The 25279-nt window shown below is 40.7% G+C and overlaps 1 protein-coding gene across 6 annotated transcripts in view; it reads right to left on the reverse strand.

Moving 5' to 3' along the window:
* Positions 1 to 18781, reverse strand: part of LOC124265715 (sodium-coupled monocarboxylate transporter 2-like) — a 32887-nt gene extending 14106 nt beyond the window's left edge. For 5 of the 6 annotated variants that reach the window (XM_046700524.1, XM_046700519.1, XM_046700520.1 and 2 more), the window contains exons 1-5: positions 13428 to 13804; positions 3536 to 3604; positions 2501 to 2552; positions 1633 to 1700; positions 133 to 213 (exon numbers count right to left, since the gene is read on the reverse strand). In XM_046700524.1, coding sequence (XP_046556480.1) covers positions 133 to 213; positions 1633 to 1700; positions 2501 to 2552; positions 3536 to 3604; positions 13428 to 13769 — 612 coding nt within the window. In that variant the 5' untranslated portion in view covers positions 13770 to 13804. Of the gene's footprint in view, positions 1 to 132; positions 214 to 1632; positions 1701 to 2500; positions 2553 to 3535; positions 3605 to 13427; positions 13805 to 18343 lie in introns of those variants that run through there. The other variant, XM_046700526.1, reaches the window with a different exon arrangement.
* Positions 18782 to 25279: the final 6498 nt, after the last annotated feature.

The raw sequence follows: 25279 nt of genomic DNA on the forward strand, positions 1-25279 counted from the left end.
CCGATCCCGTTAGTCGCCTCTTACGACAAGCATGGGTTACTGAAGATCAATATTCTAACCCGGACCTTCACGGGTCTTGAATATAGAAATCAAGACGACTCACCACTGAATATACCAATCAAAACTACTCACCTTCACGAGCACGAAGAATATACCAAGCATGATGATGGCCGCCTGAAAGACATCAACGAGGACCACCCCTCGGATTCCGCCCTGTGTACATAGATATATAGCACATAGTATATCATCTATGAAGCTCTGACGATGAAAGCAGGTTGGTAAACAACGTGCTTTATGTCAATAGCATAGCATATTTTGTGTATTACCAAGCGACATGTGTTCATGTCTTGCACTGATGGACACCTAAAATTTGTAAGACGAACTGCAAAGAAAAATAACAGCAACAATATTTTTCAAAGAAATTGTTACCTTCGTCGCGATGTCAAAGGAAATGTAACTAGGCAAACATTTGTTTTCATTTGGTCTCAGACAACAGTCAAATGTCAATGAATGTTTCAAACTTGACGTGAAATATGTATTGCTGTTTAACTGTAAAAAACAATAACCTCATATACAGTAACGAGCAGACAATATACGACTTTTCACAGACGTAGTTTCAAAATTTATTTACTGATAAAATCAGTTATAATTTTCATACATCCACTCTGGATACTGAAGTTTATATTTATGCAAGTCAATATTCTGTTAGTCCACCGTTTCTCTCGATGCACTGCTGAATACGGCGTCCCATGCTGTCAATCAAATTGTCTATGTAGTCCTGGGGTAGGTCCACCCATATTTGACTGATGGGATTAGGCCACTCAACGACACTCTTCGGTTCCAACTTTTCTAATTTGTCCTTCATAATCTGCCACACATTTTCAATTGGGTTTAGGTCTGGTGATGCTGCTGGAAATTTCTGTAAGGTCACGTGACTCGTTTCAAACCAGTTACAGGTGTGTCTTGACTTGTGTACAGGTGCATTGTCCTGTAAAAGTTTGATTTCTGTAGTTTTGTTACGTCATGGCAAAGCTTCGGTATCGTTTGCTAGCAACGAGGTCATGTGATCAAACCATCCCTGAACCCAAGGGAGATAGTTCCATACCAACGAGGCAAGCTACTGGCGGCTAGAAACAAAGTATTTCGGCTTTTTTGATAGTAGGATCGAGTCTACAGAATAAAGTTTTTTGTCGCATTCTGCTCGTTACTATATATGCATCAGTAATTACATCAATCAAGCCAGTGAGCCTGGCCACTGATAATCTCCTTTTACGACAAAATCTGACGAATTCTTCATTACTCCACGAAACGGCAGGTTCCATGATGACTCTACATAGCACGGTTTCTTGTCATAGTAATAAGACCACTGATCACATATATTGTCTCATCACCGGTGACGATCCGGGTTAGAATTGATCTTCAGGAACCCATGCTTGGCATAAGAGGCCATTAACGGGATCGGGTGGTCAGGCTATCTGACTTGGTTGACACATGTCATCGTATCCCAGGCTGTTGATCTCTAGATTGTCTGGTCCAGACTCGATTATTTACAGACGGCCGTCATAAAGCCGGAATATTCCTGAGGTCGGCGTAAAACTAAACTCACTCACTCACTCATCGATGTCAACTTACCATTGACGTGTACACGATTCCAACTAATCCCACAATGACGACCGACACCCAAAATGGTAAACCTGTAGCTGTGAACACAAGCAAAAGGTCAGTTTCCTGTTAATAAATTTGAAATTCCTATTATATAGGACAGCATTAGGTTATATTTCAAATAACCAGAAAAGAATATTGTCATGTGATTCCTGTTTATGCAGACATGACTTTTCTTACTTAGATCCATTTATTTCAGTCAATGTTTTTAGTCGGTATTTCAAAATCAGTTGCAGAAAACATCAATTTCTCGTATCGTCTCTCTTATACAACATCATGCATGGGAACCAGTTGGCCAATGTTCGCGCGAGATTCACTCACTAACTTATGAAAAACTAAATATGGCTTGGAATCGGCTCGTGGGTTTTAAATCTAGCTGTATGCATAAATAAAGTAATTATGGAGAGAAGGAAAAGGACTGCACCCATTTTGAATGTGAATAAATGCAATAAAACTATTATCGGAATCATAAGAAATCTCCCACGAATCCATTATACGAGTCCAACTCTGTTTTATGAATCACTTCTTCTTCTTCATTTATTTTTCAGTAATAAGGCCTCAGGCCCACGTACATATTACATGAAAATATTTACAAATGGTGCTGCATTTCCTGAATCACTGAGTACACGGGAAGTATGAAACGTTCACGTCAATAAAGTATGTTTGCTTCAGTTCAGGCTCATTCAAGAGTTGTAGCTCAACCATACCCCTTTGTCCACGAGTCAAAATAGCTAGGAGAAGGACGTTAGTACAATATGCTTTATCTTGGTAAACGCTGTTCATAGAGGTGTTGACTGATACCAAGGGCCATATTGGAACGCAGGTGCAAGTTGCTTACCTGTTTGAATTGATAATGCAGGTGACAGCAAAACTACGGCGGTGAAAACGATCTAGAAATATACACAGGTGATATATATTTATAGTCTGTTTGCAGTGAAAACGTACCGATGAATTTCACTTTAAGCCAAAAAGCAAATCAAATAAAGTGAAAATAAGATTGCGAACCCTCATAATTTTACCTTGCCAATTGAACATTTATATTAGGTCATGTGGTTATATATGGGACTGCATCTTGCTAGACGAATTAGGATTCGGTCGTGGTGGTTATTGTTCTTCACGGTCCAGGGCGGTTCTTTACCTAAGCGGTGGGTACGTGATTCCTCACTGATAACCGTATGATTAATGTCAGCACCGATGTTACGACAGGACTGGCTGTGTCATGCATGCCGAAATTAACATCTCATTTATCATCTCCCACACCACCTCACATCTCATCTACCGCTCCCACATCTTTGGGATATTGTGTGAAGCACGACGTGCTTCACATGTAAATTTAACTTTGCTCGGGTAGATCCCTTGTTTGGAACAAATATCTTTAAAATTGCCTGTGGGTTTAGGTGGTGATTAATTAATGCCCATGTGTATATTTCCATCCCATTATCGGTTATTGATTTTTATAAGGCAATATCAGTTTGAACTGGCGATAAAATCTTTAAGGATGATTGTGTTCCTAGATTTTCTACGCTCAAACCAGAACGCAAAAAGATATCCATTAATGCTCCGACACTTTGGCTTGTAAAATTTTTTATTCACTTTGTTTGGCTACTGGTTCATATGTCTGTTAGTGCTTATTTAGTTCATTTAATTTTTACATCAATGGACATCTTTAATAATAAAACACAACCTTTAGATGACCTTGAGGATTATTAGCATTAAGTGCTGTGTCGAAAAGAAAGGTATGCTATTTCACACTTAGGATTATTTGAAATTGCTAGAATGTAGGACATTGACTGAAATATTCTTGTAAATGTTTCAGCATATGCTGAGACGACTTACTCTTTTCTATTATTTGGTTGTTTAATGTCCGACTCACCTTCTGAAACATTCCGACAACTGTCACCAAGAGCCAGAGAAAGGGAGATTGGAAGCGCAGGCGGAAATACTGAAATGCAAAGGACAATGTTAGTACAAAATTGTTAACACAACGTTTCTTGCTACAGGTACAGCAATACATGATTACCCTGGTTGCGAACACCTGGTGTTATGACTGATTTACAGTGATCTATTTATACAATCTCCTCTAGCAGACAATCAAGACAGGTTTTGTATATTTACAAATTTGGGATATAGACATAAGCATTGCTTTACACCGTTTACAAGAATGGAAGTGGAGAAAAGGATTATGTTGTCAAAGATTCACTAGCACATTTCCTTATCATTCTTGAAAATACGCTATTTTCGACACCTTCCCCTCATATTCCAACCGCACATCACTCTTCACTACAACATCCCATACATCACACCACTCACAGCCCTAACACCTCGTATCCCAATTTATCCGTGAAGGTCCGAGTTAGAATATTGATCTTCAGTAACCCATGCTTATCGTAAGAGGCAACTAACGGGATCGGGTGGTCAGGCTCGCTGACTTGGTTGACGCATGTCATCGGTTCCCAATTGCGCAGATCGATGTTCATGCTGTTGATCACTGGATTGTCTGGTCCAGACTCGATTATTTACAGACCGCCGCCATATATCTGGAATATTGCTGAGTGCGGCGTAAAACTAAACTCACTCACTCGTATCCCACTTGCCACACCATTCTCAACCACCACACCTAATATGGCATATTAGACTGAATCAAAGTGGTCATGACCATAACTAACTGCACTGGAGCAGGGCCACGTACTGTTAATGCATCAAATTAGCTTCAACACAACATGGAACGGATATACATATTCCGGATTATGTAGTTGCACATTATATAGTTTCAATTATGAGATGCTAGACGCAACCATATGACTGAATGTTGAATGATATAAGAATAGTTTACAATATGCGTTATGCGATTTGACCAAATGTATACAATTACAACATTTACATAAACCCCTTAGTGTCATAAGGTAAAGGAAAGCGGGTCATCTTTCTGAGGCACATTACCACGATGAGGAGTGAATTACTTGGGTTTTAACATTATTCCGGTAACATCACGACAGTGGACATCGGAAATGGGCTTCACTCATGGTATGTGGGGACTTCCATCCACGGGACTTCGGTGTGACGGCGAACGCTTTAACCACAAGGCTACCTCACGCCGAGGCCCGGGTTCGATTCCCCACATGGGTACAATGTCTGAAGCCGAATTCTGGTGACCTCTGCCATGATATTGCTGAAATATTGCTAAAAACTCGTCCACTCACATTTTGCATTTGATACAGCGCTTCTTATACCTTCCACAGCTGCTAGACAACGCATATGAGTGAAATTGATATTGAGATATTGAAACCGACAGGTCGATTTTAATGCATTTCATACCAGATGTCAATAGTCGTTCTTAATTCACGGCGGATGACATACGAAATGGACTTCAGAGTGATACCAGAGTTGGGATTCGAACCCGGTCGTCGGCGTGAAGAGCGAATACGTTAACCACAAGGCTGCACCACCGCCCTTAAACAACTAAGACAATGTATGGGTGAATAACTATAGATGAAACTAACACAGTCTAACTGTAAATTAACCTCTTAAATCTGCAAGTCGGAAATATTGACTTACGGAGCTTCAATAGGGTCTTTACGGACAAAGAGTAGTGTTTACGGCACAGGTGGGAAAATGCCACTTTTCCTTGGCGAAAACACAAGAAGTGATATAGATCGTTTTTATCTCGTACCTTATGTAATGTGTATCATTTGTGTTGTAAGAGTGCGAAATGATTTCATACCATATTATAAGTTGTATACTTCTCTCGAGGGTAATACAGTCTGATGTACGCCTCTTTGTAGCTGTGTCATCACTCGCCTACCGGCTCGGGTAGGCGTACATCAGACCCGAGGGAGAAGCATACAACGTATGAATCTTACCGCTATGTTAAATGTAAAAAATATCATTTTATTTTATTTTGAAGATCGCTACCGTCTATATGACATGTAAACAAAATGGCGTCTGTTTCTCGACTGGAACTATAAAATCAGTGAAACATTTTCTGACAAGCTTAAAACTGCTATAGAATGGTTAGTTATATTTAAGGTGAGTGTGCAAACGATTCAATGTATAAAATAAGCCGTGAAAGTCGGTAAAATAAATTTGTACATAGTGAACACAAAAACGGCTAATCGAACGGTTTTCAAACTCCCTGCACTGCACGCATCATATTATGACGCCATACAATTGTTAGCGATACAGCTTCTTGACGGAGAGTTTGGCGGTTACCTTGGCAGCGGGTAATATTTTTTCCAGTTGTCACCATCCAGGGAGGGGTGGCACGGAAAGAAACATGTTAAAGCGTCATTGAACAATGAAATTAAAGTATTTAACATGAAGGTAAGATAAATATGTATATCGGAACGTCTTTTGTCAAACAGTATGTGCAAGCACACCTGTAAACTTGCTCATATGCGTTTGTGTGTGACATACGTGACTTGTATTCAATAACCTGAGCTAACCCACCTAAACCATGACTATGTATATATGTGTTTAATGTGTTAGAGTAATTATATTTTAAAAAGTACTTAACTTTATGAATGCCTGCAGTATCATATAAGCCGAAGGACACAATGGGACCTAAGAGCAAAGTGAATATTATGTAATAATTTATATAAGCAATGAAAATATTTTTATACTGCTATAGGTGACACCTCAGCGGAAGAGGTATATATGGCCATCACTTCATAGTGCAAAATGTGAGTGGACGAGTTTTTAGCACTATTTCAGCAATATCATGGCAGAGGACACCAGAATAGCATAGCACTCATACTCTCTCGTCTCTCTCATAACAATGGACAGTGGCATATGTTTTACGATGTATTGCTTTCATCATACATCATTTGGCATACATCATCTGTATGGAAGACAATAATAACATGCTTTCATTTCTTCGATTTATTTTAAGAATATTTTTATACCGCTATAGGTGACACCTCAGAGGAAGAGGTATGGCCATCACTTCTTCCTGCCAGTTAGCTGAGGCTTAGATATCGATCTTTCTGATATCAATGAAGCATTTGTCATGACATTTCTTGACTCCTTTCTCCAAGGATGAAGGTAACGAAAATGAAATTGAAGTACAGGCTCATTAACATTAAGGACTATTTTCTAGACACGACTAAATGCTTGTGGTATTGTACCTTTGAGTAGTCGTGGTAAATAAGAGGTGGTGATGTTAGTGCAACGGACCAGTCCCAGAAGCCTTTTTTGATGAGCTGATCTAGTTATCATGAATTAAATCAGATTTCGACGGATCAGTCCTTGGCCATCACTTCATAGTGCAAAATGTGAGTGGACGAGTTTTAGCACTATTTCAGCAATATCATGGCAGAGGACACCTGAATAGCATAGCACTCATACTCTCGTCTCTCTCATAACAATGGACAGTGGCATATGTTTTTACGATGTATTGCTTTCATCATACATCATTTGGCATACATCATCTGTATGGAAGACAATAATAACATGCTTTCATTTCTTCGATTTATTTTAAGAATATTTTATACCGCTATAGGTGACACCTCAGAGGAAGAGGTATGTATGGCCATCACTTCTTCCCGCCAGTTAGCTGAGGCTTAGATATCGATCTTCTGATATCAATGAAGCATTTGTCATGACATTTCTTGACTCCTTTCTCCAAGGATGAAGGTAACGAAAATGAAATTGAAGTACAGGCTCATTAACATTAAGGACTATTTTCTAGACACGACTAAATGCTTGTGGTATTGTACCTTTGAGTAGTCGTGGTAAATAAGAGGTGGTGGTGATCTTTGGATGAGCTGATCTGGTTATCATGAATAAAATCAGTTTTCGACGGATCAGTCCTGGACGCCTTTTTGGATGTGACTGATCTAGCAATCATGAATTAAATCAGATTTCGACGGATCAGTCCCAGAAGCCTTTTTGGATGAGGCTGATCTAGTTATCATGAATTAAATCAGATTTCGACGGATCAGCCCTAGAAGCCTTTTTGAATGAGGCTGATCTAGTTATCATAATTAAATCAGATTTCGACGGATCAGTCCTAGAAGCCTTTTTGCATGAGGCTGATCTAGTTATCATGAATTAAATCATATTTCAACGGATCGGTCCCAGAAGCCTTTTTGCATGAGGCTGATCTAGTTATCATAACTAAATGAGATTTCCACGGATCAGTTCTAGAAGCCTTTTTGGATAAGGCTGATCTAGTTATCATAACTAAATGAGATTTCAACGGATCTGTCCGTGAAGCCTTTCTGGATGAGGCTTACCTAGTTATCATGAATTGAACCAAACTTCAACGGATTGGTCCCAGAAACCTTTTCGGATGAGGCTAATCTAGTTATCATAACTAAATGACATTTCAACGGATCAGTCCTAGAAGCCTTTTTGGATGAGGCTTACCTAGTTATCATGAATTGAATGAGATTTCGACGGATCTGTCCCAGAGGCCTTTTTGGATGTGACTGATCTAGTAATCATGAATTAAATCAGATTTCAACGGATCAGTCCCAGAAGCCTTTTTGGATGAGGCTGATCTAGTTATCATAATTAAATCAGATTTCGATGGATCTGTCCTAGAAGCCTTTTTGGATGAGGCTAATCTAGCCATCAAGAAATTGAATCAGATTTGATCAGGATTAGTCCCAGAAGCCTTTTTGCATGAGGCTGATCTAGTTATCATGAATTAAATCATATTTCAACGGATCGGTCCCAGAAGCCTTTTTGCATGAGGCTGATCTAATTATCATAACTAAATGAGATTTCAACGGATATGCCCTAGAAGCCTTTTTGGATGAGGCTAATCTAGTTATCAAGAAATTAAATCAGATTTCGACGGATCAGTCCTAGAAGCCTTTTTGGATGAGGCTGATATAGTAATCATGAATTAAATCATATTTCAACGGATCGGTCCCAGGAACCTTTTTGCATGAGGCTGATCTAGTTATCATAACTAAATGAGATTTCTCTGTCCCAGAAGCCTTTTTGGATGAGGCTAATCTAGTTATCAAGAAATCAAATCAGATTTCGACGGATCTGTCCCAGAAGCCTTTTTGCATGAGTCTGATCTAGTTATCATAAATTACGTGGGAAATAGGGACATCTTCTCCTTTAGATCTCTCTGTGGTTTCCTCTTCATTGGCAAATGTGTGCAACTGGGATGCAGACATTCAGGTGCGTCCAGTGCAGTTATGTGAAGACCATGTACCTAGCTGGAAGTTTAATAGACCAGCTGTGGTAAACATACCAGTTCTGATATGATCAATGATTGTATTGATGTCTCCTGTCATAATATCACTAAACAGACTGTTGAAAAAGGAGAGGCATCTATTGGAATGTCTGCCAGTGGATCCACTTCTTCTAAAACTGCTCTTTGGCTGCTCCTTAAGGCAGGATTGTGCTATGAACTGAGTTCCATAGTTAAAGCGGGTGTAAATTCAAATGTAGTGAGACATAGTCGTCGCAGCACACGGCCAAAATAGGGTCTTCTGGCACGAAGTCCAGATTCTTGTAGACGATTACGAAAGGTTTGGGCGGACACTCTCCTCAAACTTTGAGGCTGCTGTGACAGTTCGATTCCGCAAATGAAGTACCTGGATGTACCTATCCTGCGCTGCAGTGGTAACCCTAGGTTTATCACTTCTAGGCCGATCTTGCGTAAAATTGTTTTGGTCCTATCGGTCACTGAAACCACTGATTTTTACTCTGGTGAACATTGAAATGACGTGCCACGGCAGTCTGAGACACTCCAGCCTCCAGACGACCAATGGCAATCTTTCGATTTACAGCAGTGAGTCGTGGCATAAGGTTATTCTTAAGTTTCATTTAGCTAAAAAATACTAATACTAATACCGTCTAAAAGCATAACAGCCTCATCAAAAACGAATTTTTAATAACAAATTGACAATTCATATACCAATACGACTTATGCGTTTCTTTTTTGTGAGAGTATATGTTAGACGTACGCTATAACCTTTGACATTTCACATTACATTAAGACCAACAGACGTGAAGATCATTTTCGAACCTGGATTCCCTGCATATACCTCTAATGAAGGCTTGGGCTCTGTTCCAGATGCATGTTAGCGATTATCATAATAACTGCGTTTATTGCTTAACAGGTAAGTCATCGCGTACGGCTTACTTAACGAGCGATTAACTCGGCACTTGGCGTTTGATATCTGGTTACAATGTACATGAACAAAACCGATAATACAAACGTAGGTTAACTACGTAGGTCAACTTCGCTAATTGTTGTTACATGCAAAAATGTCCCAAACCTACTAAACACACACTATCACCCTTCTACCTGCGTAGCAAATAGTCTCAACGCACGCACGCACGCATGCATGTACCTTCACTTTTGTCAAGTTTGTCATCAATGTTTCTGATGACCTATTGTCGGCTACACGTCACAACACTCTCCGAACACCTCCTCATATCAACGCCACTGATATCCCACCCAAAGCACCACCTCATATCACCCCCGCACCACAACCTCACATCCCTCCCACAACACAACTTCAATTCCCTCCCTCAATACCACTCGTATCCAACCCACAACAACACCTCATATCCCACCAACCACACTGCCCTCCATTAAACCACCTCATATACAACACAGGCTACCACCTCATATCTCACCATCACAAAAACCACAAAACCCACTTCAAAATAACCTCGTATCCCACCCACAACACCTCATTCAATTCTCCCTCACACCACTCACCTCATATCCACCTACAACACACCTATCCAACCATCCACACCAACAACAACCTCCTCATATCCCATCCCAACAACAACACCACCTCATATCCCTCCCACACAACACCTACAAAACCTCATATCCAAAATAACCTCTCATATCCCTCCCACAACAACAACCATCATATCCCTCCCACACCACCACCTCATATCCCTCCCACAACAACACTCATATCCCTCCCAAACACCTCATATCCATCCAACAACACCTCATATCCCTCCTACATCAACACCTCATATCCCTCCTACACCAACACCTCATATCCCTCCCACATCAACACCTCATATCCCTCCCACATCAACACCTCATATCCTCCCACAACAACACCTCATATCCCTCCAACATCAACACCTATCCCCTCCACACACTCACCTCATATCCTCCATAACAACAACACACTAACATCCCTCCCAACAACAACACCTCATATCCCTCTCCTCATACAACAAATACCTCATATCCTCCTACATCAACACCTCTCATATCCTCTCTACAACACATCCTCATATCCTCCCTCCACAATAACACCTCATATCCTCCCACACCAACACCTCATATCCCTCCAACAACAACACCTCATATCCTCCAACAACAACACCTCTCATATCCTCCCCACAACACACCTCTATATCCTCCCACATCACCTCATATCCCTCCAACAACAACACCTCATATCCCTCCCATAACAACCTCATATCCCTCCCACAACAACACCTCATATCCCTCCCACAACAACACCTCATATCCCTCCCACAACAACACCTCATATCCTTCCCATAACAACACCTCATATCCCTCCCACAACAACACCTCATATCCCTCCTACACCAACACCTCATATCCCTCCAACAACAACACCTCATATCCCTCCAACAACAACACTCTCATATCCCTCCCACAACAACACTCATATCCCTCCCACATCAACACCTCATATCCTCCCACATCAACACCTCATATCCCTCACAACAACACCTCATATCCCTCCCACACCAACACCTCTATATCCCTCTATATCCACAACAACACCTCATATCCCTCTTACATCAACACCTCTATATCCTCTCCAACAACAACACATATATCCTCTCCCATATCACCTCTCATATCCCTCCCACAACAACACCTCATATCCCCTCTCCAACAACAACACCTCATATCCTTCCCACAACAACCTCATATCCTCCCACAACAACACCTCATATCCCTCTCCACATCAACACCTCATATCCCTCCAACAACAACACCTCATATCCTCTCCTATCAACACCTCATATCCTCTCCACACATAACACCTCATATCCCTCCTACATCAACACCTCATATCCCTCCAACAACAACACCTCATATCCCTCCCAACAACAACCTATATCCCTCCCTCAACAACACCTCCTCATATCCCTCCTTACAACAACACCTCCTATATCCCTCTCCAACAACAACACCTCATATCCTCTCCCATAACAACCTCCTCATATCCCTCCCACAACAACACCTCATATCCCTCCTACATCAACACCTCATATCCTCTCCAACAACAACACCTCATATCCTTCCCACAACACAATATCCTCTCCAACAACACCTCATATCCCCTCCAACAACAACACCTCATATCCTTCCCTACAACAACACCTCCTATCCCTCCCATGTACAACAACACCTCATATCCTCTCCCATAACAACACCTCATATCCCTCTTACAACAACACCTCATATATCCCTCCTCAACAACACCTCCTCATATCCCTCCCAAACAACACCTCATATCCCTCCCAACACCAACACCTCTATCCCCTCCAACAACAACACCTCATATCCCTCCCACACCAACAACACCTCATATCCCTCCCAACAACAACACCTCATATCCTTCCCATACACCAACACCTCATATCCCTCCCAACAACAACACCTCATATCCTTCCCATAACAACCCTCATATCCCTCCCACACCAACACCTCATATCCTCTCCACAACAACACCTCATATCCCTCCTACACCAACACCTCATATCCCTCCCACACCAACACCTCATATCCCTCCCACACCAACACCTCATATCCCTCCAACAACAACACCTCATATCCCTCCAACAACAACAACACCTCATATCCTTCCCATAACAACACCTCCTCATATCCCTCCCACACCAACACCTCATATCCCTCCCACACCAACACCTCATATCCCTCCAACACCAACACCTCATATCCTTCTCCCATAACAACACCTCATATCCCTCCAACAACAACACCTCATATCCTTCCCATAACAACACCTCATATCCCTCTCCAACAACACCTCATATCCTTCCCATAACAACACCTCATATCCTCTCCCACAACAACACCTCATATCCCTCTTACACCAACACCTCATATCCCTCCAACAACAACACCTCATATCCTTCCCATAACAACACCTCATATCCCTCCAACAACACCTCATATCCCTCCTATATTAACACCTCATATCCCTCCAACAACACCTCATATCCCTCCCACACCAACACCTCATATCCCTCCTACACCAACACCTCATATCCCTCCCACAACAACACCTCATATCAACGCACAACACCAATTCACATCTAACCCATGACACCACCTCATGTCAAACGCTCAACACCACATTATAACCCACCCTCAACACCACCTCACATCTGTCCCACCAGACCGCCCTCCACAGTACCACCTCATATCGCACCCACCACACCACCTCATGTTAAACCCTCAACACCACCTCACATCTGACCCACCAGACCTCCCTCCACAGTACCACCTCATATCTCACCCATCACACCACCTCATGTGAAACCCTCAACACCACATTATACCCCACCCTCAACACCACATCATATCAAAACCTCAGCACCACCTCACATCTGACCCACCAGACCGCCCTCCACAGTACCACCTCATATCGCACCCACCACAAAGCTCTCTACAAAACTACGTCATACCCCACCCATAGCACCGTCTGATACCCCACCTACCACACATTCAGAACATCGTCATGAAGGCCACTCACCTCGTACATGCTGGTCACCTGCAGAGAGTGCATGATGGGGACGATAGTGAATATTCCTATGACGTAGCTCAGACTTACACCGATCACATGTAAAACAAAAGTAATTCCCGTCGTGAACGTCTCCGCTGGCATTCCTATAAGTGACGTGGACGACATGAACGTCACAAACAACGACAACGTAACAGGAATCACATGTAGTTTCCTTCCTCCGAGAAGATATTCTTCTTTGGTATTTCTCTTCCTTCCTTTAACGGCAAGATAGACACCCATACCCAACGGCACCGACAACGTTGCTGCAATCACGACATAGTCCACTACATACAACGTCGGTGACGTAGCCATGTTGAGAGAAAGTCACAAACAGACTGCAGTGTTGAATGACAGGTTAAGTAGCCATACAGAACCCGACAGGAACATTCAAATTCTGATCACAGGGGTGGCAGGTTGGTTTGCATAAAGAATCTATATGTCCCTGAAATTCTGCACAGTGATAATGGAAACTATACACTTCTGGATATTTCAAATGACACATAACAATAACACAATATGTGTGTACATTAGACAGGGTTTAAGTCTAAGTCCATCAAGCACGGATGTCCTGTTTGAGTGAAAGGTCTGTCAGCGCGCTGAACAGAGCGAGGGGAAATATTTTAAACTCTGCCAGTGACCTAGACAATGCAAGGGTGTCGCTTGGGGCGCTGTATACATGTCCCTCCTTTCAATGAACCATAAATGCTAACCTCGACCAAACAGCCGCCTTAGAGGTTAAACCTTCAGTGAATTAATTCAGCTGAACACTGTAACTGATTTAGAACAAGGGTGACCTGTCAGTGATTATAGTGGATGAGTGAGTGAGTTTAGTTTCACGTCACCTGGGTGACCTGTCAGTGAGTCAGTCTATGGATTATGTGGTTCAAAAAGCTTGAACGCTGTGGATGTTTTAATACATATGTTGGTGTAAATGTGTGTAGGTTCGTGTTTTCAAGTCGCAGTATATACGCAGTAACGTTAGACGCGACGTACAATCTCACTGAATTCATTCACCTTAATTCATTGTTGGTATGAAACATATGAATAAATGTCCTTCTTGTGGTGGAGTGAGTGAATGAGTGAGTTTAGTTTTACGCCGCTTTTAGCAATATTCCAGCAATATCACGGCGGGGGACACCAGAAATGGGCTTCACACATTGTGCCCATGTGAGGAATCGAATCCGGGTCTTCGGCGTGACGAGCACACGCTTTAACCACTAGGCTACCCCAGCACCCCCTCTTGTGCTGGAGAAAGAACGGCCTTCACAACATGGGATAAAATACAACACCGACGGTTTTGGTTGAATGTAAATCCTCGAGCCTTTCTCTCGCTCGGGGGAGTCTGTTTTCCTCATGCACCAGGCTGTTGTGTTCGGGCGTTTGAATCAAACATGGTGCTGGTGTGTTTTAGCAACCTTGTTTTTCGCTGTTTTTCACTATGTTTCATTTCACTCAAACTCAACGAATATTGAATCAGTTGCTTCACTGCATGTTCGAACATGTTTAAAGTGCCCATTAAGCACACAAAAAGTTGCATTTACCTTAGAGTATAAATGACCTCACCACGTTTCAGTTTCTATATGACTATCATATTTTAGGGTGTTCCCATATTTTTTGTTTGTAGTATACAATGGTAAATCATGTTAAGCACGTATTGCGCGTGCAGGAGTTTCACAGCCAAAACTTCACTCGTGGAATGTACGCTTATCGAATGACAAAAATGTGTATCATGATTCTGTCACTCAAACATTGTCATGCAGTACGGACCTGTCGATCAAACTGCTTGTCATCGCCAGCAAAATAGGCATCACGTGACCTAACGTTTCTAGTTAGACACGGCCGAAAGCATACCATTGGTGGTACAGTGAGTGAGTGAGTTTAGTTAAGTTTTACGCCGCTTTTAGCGATATTTTATGAACCTGTGAAGATCCGGGTTAGAATTGATTTTCAGTAATCCATGCTTGCCGTAAGAGGTGACTAACGATATCGGATAATCAGGCTCTCTGACTTGTTTGACACATGTCATCGTATCAAAATAGTGTAGATCGATGTTCATGCTGTTGATCACTTGGTTGTCTGGTCCAGGACCGATTATTTACAGCTGGATATAGCCATATAGCTGGATTATTGCTGAGTGCGGCGTAAAGCTAAACTCACTCACACAATCACTTCTCAATCACATCATGGCAGGCCTATTTTCTTGAGTGTACAATACATCAACATGGCGGAACTTCGTGTGTAGCAGAAACATTTCACAAGACTAGGCTTATTGTTGTGTTCACACGTGGTCATCAAAACGTAATTGTTCACAGGAAGCTCATTTTAACACTCCATACGGGCGTTTTCCATTTCGCCGGGATCAAAGGTTGGTGACGTCTTCCAAAATCGCCAGGATCGTGTGTTTGAAATGGGCGAATATAAACACCCATTGGTTGAATATTTACTGATCAGTGGACTTAGGAAGAATACGACCCAAATCTGTGCAACACATTCAGAACAACGAAGGACGAAGGTATAAGACTGAATGCAGATAAAATACAAATGTGTCTACCAGAAGTTAAATTTGAAGGAGAGATTGCCAGTGCAGGGGAATGAAGTTGGACCCAGAGAAGGTTGAGGGAGTCCGGACCCCATTGCAACTAACAGGAAGGAATTAGATGGGAAATGCCCGCATACATTGCACTAAACGCGCCGTTCCTTACCAAACAAGACGCTCAGTGGATGTGGACTGACAGACATGAGATAGTCTATGAGGGGATTAGGTGCGGTAGGGTAATCAAGTGGTTAAAGCAGTCACTCGTCACGCCGAATTCCGGGTTCGATTCCTCACATGGGTACAATGTGAGAAGCCCATTTCTGGTGTCCCCCGCCGTGATATTGTTGGAATATTGCTAAAAGCGGCGTAAAACTAACTCACTCATTCACTCACTCCACCACAAGAAAGACATTTATTCATATGTTTCATACCAACAATGAATTAAGGTGAATGAATTCAGTGAGATTGTACGTCGCGTCTAACGTTACTGCGTATATACTGCGACTTGAAAACACGAACCTACACACATTTACACCAACATATGTATTAAAACATCCACAGCGTTCAAGCTTTTTGAACCACATAATCCATAGACTGACTCATTGACAGGTCACCCAGGTGACGTGAAACTAAACTCACTCACTCATCCACTATCAGGAGATAAATGATCTTATAACCCGGTCACCATTATCAGTACTTCGATCGTCAGAAGGATGGTGTGCTCCAAGTCGCAGAATGACGTTAGTGCTGCTCTGCTCCAAGACAACGAACCTGACTGTTTAAACACTCAAAGAAACTAAACACAGATTGAGTAGGAGGCCGTAGTTTTTGGATGTGAAACGTCCAGTCTTCGCATTAACGCAGAAACCTTAGTTTTACACGAAAAAAACAACAAAAACACGCAAAAGATATTTTGAGTGCGTGTTTTGCACGCATACATTCTGATTTACAGGTTATATTGTTATTGACAATACTGCGTACTTCTCTCTAAATTGAGTCTTCTTGGAGGTTACGGAAAGGGGCGAGTGGTGACGAATGGCGAGAAAAAGGCAGGTCCACCATATATGGACATTGGCGTGTTGACCGAGAGAGAGCTGAGCTTGGATGAAGTTAATACAAATCTAAAGTTATAATAAATCTAATTCTATCAAAGTAGTGGGAAAATCCTTTAGCTTAAGAATTTCCATCAAGGTATGTTGAAATTCGGAAATTTATAGATCTTTCTGTTTGGTTAGTTCACATTGATATTTTATGGACGCTTCCAAAATTAAGCGTTCTTCAAGAAAGCTTCAGTTTGTTGAAGGCATTCATGTAAACCTTTTTGATGTTGCGTGATGCAAAACCGTTCTCATCTTGTTTTTATTATCATATTTGTCCAACAATGCAGTGAAAATATTTGTATCTACAGATTCATTGGTGAACAGCAGAGAAAATTGAACGTTTCGTGGCAGAAGGTCATGCACTGTAGTTGCGGTGTTCAGAAAGCAAAGATTGTGTATTCTGTGGCTATAGTACACTCTTTGAAAGGAATGACCGAAAGTCTAATACATTTGGTTACTATTCGCCTGTCACAGATATTATTGCTCAGCTTGTAATGAGCCATATTCACTCTCATTCTAAACATCACAGCTATGTGCAAATTGGGGAAGACTACAAGGATATCATATCATCCAAGAAAGTTTCAGTACTCGGCACAATGTCATCGTTCCACAATGCTGAAGTTCAGAAAATCAAATACATTTGAAGAAGATGATAGTGGTAATTACACTACTTTGTGGAAGTCAGATCATTCCACTCTGTGCACACGTTGAGGATAAAATCAACTTCTCTATTCTTAAAGTCCTTGCTAAAGATGATCCTGTTCTTGCACACCACCTCTCGTTTGTAATATACTTTACCCGAAATACGGAATGAAATCATCAACATTTGTGAGGAACAAGTTGAACAATATATACTTGAAAAGTGGGCTGGTGACTACTTTTGTTGGCCGATGAAACCACAGATCTGGATTGATCTACAAAAACGCAATTATGCATTTGCCTCAGATTTGTAGATGAGAACGCATCTGTGCAAGAATGCTTTTTGGGGTTCGTGCATGCACTATCCATCAAAGGAGGAGATATTTATGACTTTCTACTTGCATTTATGATGGCAAGACACATCAGCATTGGCAATATGCGAGCACAAGGATATGAAAGAGCAAGTAGCATGTCCAGTAGGATCAATGGCGTCATCAACATACGCCAAATGCACTGCACGTTCATTGTAAGGCACACTGTTTGCGTTCCACTACTCGTCCAAACGAATGGACACTTTTAGAACTTGACACGTCTCCCAATGTCAAACATACCTTGCAGAGGAAGACAAAGATTGTCAAGTTGTGCGAGAGGAGGTGGACCGGCAGGGCAGATGCTCTCACAACATTCAAGAACGCATTTCCCGTGCTTATTCTGGCTCTGGAGTACCTGCAGGCAAACAGTGATGACAAAGCAGGATTGCATCTTAATATCATTTTGAGATATGACTTCATCATTGCATTGGTTGTGTGTGAGATAGATGTCGACCTGTCAAACTTTCTTCAGGACAAGTCATGCGACATGCCGTCAGCAATGGAAGAATGCCGTGTTGTCATGACTTAATTACGAACCGAGTGTGAGGATGACATCATCTGGACTATATGATGAAGCCAACCAGACTGCATAAGATTTCCATACTGAACCATCCATGACACGTCGTGTTGGGCACCAGCAGCACAGAGCCAATGTTGATTACTGGTGCCGCTGTCGGTATTATGTGTGTTTTTTATCACATGATGCAGGAACTGGAGGACCGGCTTCTACAAGGAGAGCAACATTACACAGGATTCTGGCTCATGCCTTGGAAGATAGAAGCCATAACAGACGCCCCTAACAGACGTCCAAACTGAGACTATCTACAGGACCTACAGGACCGACATAGAAGGAGATCGTGCAAACTTTCAAGATGAAGTGTCGCGTTGGCGATCGCGTTGGTCAATGCGAGATACGCCCGAGGAGCTGATAGCTGTTTTGAATCGAACTGCAAAACAGCTCTACCCGTCGATTTGCAACATGCTTGTCATTCCCTGACGTGTGTCCACAGCAACAGTTGAGCGGTCGTTCAGTGTCCTGAGACGTATCAAATCGTACTTGCGTACAACCACTGATCACAAGAGACTGTCTGCACTTGCAGTACTGAATATCCACCAAGAGATTCCTATGACATAGAGAGGGTTGTTGACGTCTTTTTCAGTCAAAAGAAGAGAAAAAATATGTTCATTTAAGACTAAGTGATATTCAGGCTTCAGTGAAGTCCTCTGCAACAGTTTGAAATATTAAACTACATGACGTTGGATAAAGACTTTTTCATTTGTTTATCATTTCATTTAGAAAACACAAATACTTGTTGCATGATATTGTATCAATGCAGTAAACATACGTTAAACAATGCCACAACATATTTGCATAATAGGTAGTCACATTAATGGTAGACTACTCTAAGTTCTCCTTCTTATGATTAATTCTCAAAAGATTGATAAGATAACAACATTTTGAAGGTACTGAAATCATCAAACGTCAAAAGATAACACTTCAGGTCTCATGAAAAATGAAAGTTGGGCAAGCCCTCAATACTATACTATCTATAAAGTTTAGCAACATATCAGGCTTGCAACGCGCCACATATGGGAGGCATTAGCCACAGGGTGGAAGTGCTGTCCACGCGAAAAGCAATGCCCCAAAAGCAACTCCATTTCCTCGCTGGACAGTGAAAGAAGAACACGTGGCGCAAGAGTAATGGTAAGTTTTCCCTCGCATTTGCATTCTTTTGCAAGTATATCAGGTTTTGCCATTTGGCACCCTCTTTATGTATTACACTTGCGCGTTAGGCGAGGGCACCCTCCTGAGGTCCGAAAGAAAATGATCGTTTCAACACGAAATATGACATCCTCATCAGCAGACATACCTTATTTTACTGTCAGTTCTTAGATATAGTTAGTTTAGGTCTTCATTCATAGTTTAGGCTTTCATGCATCGGTAATTTTTCAGTTATCGTCGAAAAAGAAACTGTACATTTTACATGGAGTTGTTTTTAAACTGTCCATTGCTTTGAATGTTTACGTTGAAGTAACTGTCCATGTAGTTTCATGGATTTTAGAGCATTAACTGTTGAAATCCCACAGTTTTTGATACCCTTTTCAACAGACTTGGCAACGGAAACGGTAGATGTTGTGAAGGATCCCCTTAACATGCAGTCTGAGGCCAAATGAAGACTTGTCAAACTGAAACATCAGTCAGACAGACAGACAGACAGGTTTTATTCAGTAATGTAGGCACAGTGGCCCATAGTACAGTTGAATTTTCATTTTAACAAATATTGGTCACGTGACACGAAATTATGGTTTTACATGTGCTTTAAGGATGGACATCAAATGAAACATCAGTGTCATGTACCAATTCAGACAATGACCTACTTTTCAGCCGATATGAATTTTCTCGTGTGAAAGTGAAATGAGACACTACAGACAACTATGGTTACACTAAATTCCAATTCCTTGTTTTATAAGAAATTGGTATTTACAAATGTACTTTAATAAAATCGTATTTCTATATTTTATGGCTAGGTTTAGGCAGCATGACGTTAACTAAGACGTCACAGAGTGTTTCATGAGGTCGTAAAAATATTTCATAATTCATCTGGCGCACTGGTTACTCCTGTTTTGTGTTCTTTGCTCTTATCAAGTGTATTTTTGTAACATACAATAGATTGATATAATATCAAGTCCGTACAAAACCGCCAAACTTTTCTCGCAGCCGAGCCTCGTTTTGAGATTTCCACGATGTCCAGATTTCCGTTTGTCAGAGCACGACAGAGTACGGATTAGAAGGAGAGTAGTGTCCAATATATAATGATTAGATGTAGAGGGTGTCAAGCAATTACAGATATAACTTTCTAGATCCTTCTGCCAAATGGCAAAACCTGATATACTTGCAAAATAATGCAAATGCGAAGGAAAACTTACCATTACTCTTGCGCCACGTGTTCTTTTTTCACTGTCCAGCGAGGAAATGGAGTTGCTTTTGGGGTAACTCCACATTTCGCGTGGACAGCGCTTCTACCCTGTGTTAGCAGGAAAGCGACATAGATAAAAGTTGGCTTGTGTTTGAATGAACCCTTTTGCTGTCAGAACGATTGTAATGTTATATCATTATTTTATTATGATTCACAGATTGAGATAAAAGCAGCAGAAAGAGGATGGGTGGCCCTGGCACAGTCAGACTGGTAAAACTCATCATCAGCTTAGCTCTACACGCAGCCCAGACAGGGAATTGGAACAAAAAACAAAACAAATGTCGTCGTACTTCACGTTTTTGTTTTCAATACAAAATTAAAATTCACTGTAATTGTCATTTTTGATAAAAACATTAAATTTATCTCTTGGGTATATATTGATTGAATGTCTTGAACAAACTATAGAATATTTAAAAGACGAGGCGTCATCTACAGAAAGTCCATGGATTAGTCCATAGAATCTACATCGATGGCCCTAAGATAACGTTATCCCGAGTAAAAAATCCCTGCACTTGTAAAATGATGTCAAAAGAAGCATATATATTCAGCGTATGGTTTCATAATTTCATTTATCGAATCACTCATGCATCATCCAGCGAATATAACATACATACAGGTACATGGCTTCCACACACAACTTCAGTTACGTGCTTAGGGTGACCCGTTACGTGTACGGGATACATACAAATGTGTGCAAGAACACAGGTTATCCAGTGGATATCATGCTTTATTATGTATTCATAGATTCAGACCGGAAGATATGAGGGATGACTTCAATATTCTCTTTATGCGGAACAACTCTAGCTTTCGACGTCAACATGTTTAACATTGGAGTTTGAACCTGCAGTTTGACACCTACCGTGTTTGTTTGACGTGACTCTGCGTGTAATTGTAACGGATGCCACTGTTTGTGCAGGACACGGTGACCTTACTGTGGTGTGATCTATGGTATTATAACTATGTGCCAGTGATTCATAAACATATGGTTTTGATGTAGCCGGAAGTGTACAGTGGACTTTGCTAAGGATTCAATAATGTTATCTTGCCAAGATGCAAGGATTCTCTTTATAGTTTCGATTCTCTTTCCTGTATTTATGACCCAGAGGTCTTGTAAGTTAGCGTTAAAGGGTAATGCCCAGAACTTCAAAGTTACCGGTATGCTTATCAGGATGAAAGTTTTCACAAAGTTTGATATATTTACCAGCCAAAAATATTCAAAGATTCAATAGCAGCGATCTTGGGGCAACTATGTTGGCCGCTTCCTCTAGGCACAGAGGCCGTTTTCTCTCCAGCACGGTGGCCGTTTTCTCGATTATTTTGGAGTCCGTTTTCGCTGGGGTCCGTTTTCTCCGTATCCCGATAGATAGACAGACAGACAGACAAACAGTGGTAGAGTAACCTTCACGAAGTCCATAACAGCAAGCTTTTATTATTAATAATGCCAAATAAACTGAATAAACTGTCGAGTGTAATCTTCAGCATCTGTCACTGAGCCTTTCATGGGCATCAGAGCGATAGCACCAAGTGTCCAATCTAGTCTATATCCTGAAAACCACATAAATCATGATTATGTATATATGTGCTAGTATATTGTTTTTCTTAACACGCCAATACCTACAACTCAATCAGCTGTTGTCAATCCATCACGTGTTACATTCACATTTATTGCATTTTACTGCAAACTGTATTACATTTAGTCATCGCATGCACCTGTTGCATCGTATTTTTAAGTTTATCCCATATACACTTGTATCCTTTAGAATCGGTAGATGCAATAACATATATTTGACATTTAATCAACATTTCATGGAGGAAAATACAAGCGTTTGCCTTTATTCACAGCAGGGGAAAAACATTTCAATAACCCTTTACATACCCATTCGGGGCATACCCAAGGTCATACATTTTTTCTTTACAGAAAACTGTATGCGATCCATGAGAGTAAATATTCATTTCAAATGATGTCTTATAATAATTGTGCAATAAATATACAAGTGTAAAATTTATCATTTTCATCGAAAATGGTATATCCCCGTTGATACACGTCAGGTAACATATGCTTGTTTTGAATAAAACAGAAGTGAAGTAGAATGTGTTGTCTATAGACCATTCTTAGCCAATATGCATGACCTCGAGGTCAAATCGAAAGTGAGGCTTAAATAGGTTGACCCAACCTTGAAAATGGCGACCTCGAAAAGAAAGATTACTGCTGTGTGCCTTTGCGGTGGAGTGATGCTCGTAAAGATTTTACGGTATCTTTTCACCATATTCCCAAGAATAAGATCAGAAGAAGGCAGTGGTTGACGAAAATACGGAGAGATCCTGGAAACTGATTCATAGTAAGTACAAAATAATTACGGCACATGGCATAGTCTAGATCTGCCGTGAAATGTACACACTGTTCACTATGCAAGGTTTTAATCTTAGGGGCACATGTACAATGTGAATGTCACACACACACACACACACACACACACACACAGAGAGAGAGAGACAGACACACACACACAGAGAGAGAGACAGACACACACACACAGACACACACAGACAGACACACACACACACACACACACACACACACATTTTCATGTTCAAAATCAGTGACCTCCCCCCTAGTTCATATGTACACAATTGGCCCCTCCCCCTGCCTCCCAAAACAAACTGGGAGACACCCCAACCCCCACAAACACCGCACCAAAAATCATCATCACCCCCCTAGTCATAAATTATGAACGGTCTATTATATTTTAAAAAATTAAGCATATGGACATATGGAGACAATCTTGTCATGATGGTAAGGGGATTTTATTGCAAATATTCTGTATCATTGAAATTAGATTGGTTGCAAATCAAAGTAACATTTCAAGTACATGTATATGCAGGACACACACGTGCTGTTAAAAAAATCTGAAATATGTACTTTCAAAATTACTGCATACTGACCAATACTTCAGGGATGCAGGACATATTACTGGACAATCTAATTACAACAACTGAAATATATTTAGTTGTTTAAATATCCATTTCAGATGCTGCTAATTAAGAGTCGGAGAGCATGTCACCAGCTCAGGAACCTCCCATAAGGAATCTACCACAGTCATCATCTCAGATACAGTAAGAATGTCACATCATATTAAGTTAATTTTGCCAGCTGACATGGTTTTAAAGAATTTATTACAACTGAATTTTGACCTATATGCTATGTTATTTACATATAAAAATACTGATTGCCCATACTGTCTAAAATATCAAATGACATTAGCCTCTATTCCTGGATGTATATTTGTAATTCCAGAGATATATTTATTGTTTGTGTGGTCGAAGATATAATAGTGATGCTTTACAATGCTTATATTACAGTGAAGCAGAGAGTGATACAGCAGCCACTGACCCCAGTCCTACATAGAACAACTCCATCAGAAATTACATGAACAGGAGAGGCAACTCAAGGAAAAGATTGACAAAATAGAAAACTTGAACTTGAAAAGTTTGGAGTTTGTAAATTCATGTATGATGATAAAAATTGATTGAACATTTTACAGTATTCCGTCATTTCAAACATTGGCACTGATTAGCTTGAACTTTTTCATTTGTTGAATATCTTCCCAGGTTTTGTGATGTACCTTGCCCAAACAGCACAACATTGACAGACATGAATGTAAATGAAATTGTTTCGTGCTTTTGTGCTGTGTAAATGATGGATGAAAAAAGGGGCAGCTGTAATACTTACACATTGATGGATTTAGCTGAATAATAGAAAGGTCTTTCATAATGTCATAGTTGTAGATGTAACTCATTTGCTGCTGTTTAATTAAAAATTGATGAAAAAGAATTTATTTCATCCTGTTTGAAAAGAGTTAGTTGGGAATCAGAAAAAAAAAAATTCATTCATAGGTAAGAGATTATGAGAATGTGTAAGGGGAGAAAACTATGATAAATTATGAATTGATCCAGCTGTAATTGTTGTCATTCATGTCAGACTAATCTAAAAAGATATTTCTATCAACATAAATACTGCACTTAATATATTTTCAATTTGCATCCTCTGAAAATGTTATTGTTATTCATCAGTGTTACAGTTGGAAGCTATTGTGAATGTGTCTATTGTTATTGGACTTTTAAGACTCCATTTCAGAATAAATGTTTATTAGTTATTATTTAGGTTACTAATTTTTCTCCTTAAAACGGTCTTCAGTTA

The sequence above is a fragment of the Haliotis rubra genome, unplaced genomic scaffold (genome assembly GCF_003918875.1).
Source record: "Haliotis rubra isolate DU_JTF1 unplaced genomic scaffold, ASM391887v1 Scf99, whole genome shotgun sequence".
Classification (NCBI taxonomy): domain Eukaryota; kingdom Metazoa; phylum Mollusca; class Gastropoda; order Lepetellida; family Haliotidae; genus Haliotis; species Haliotis rubra.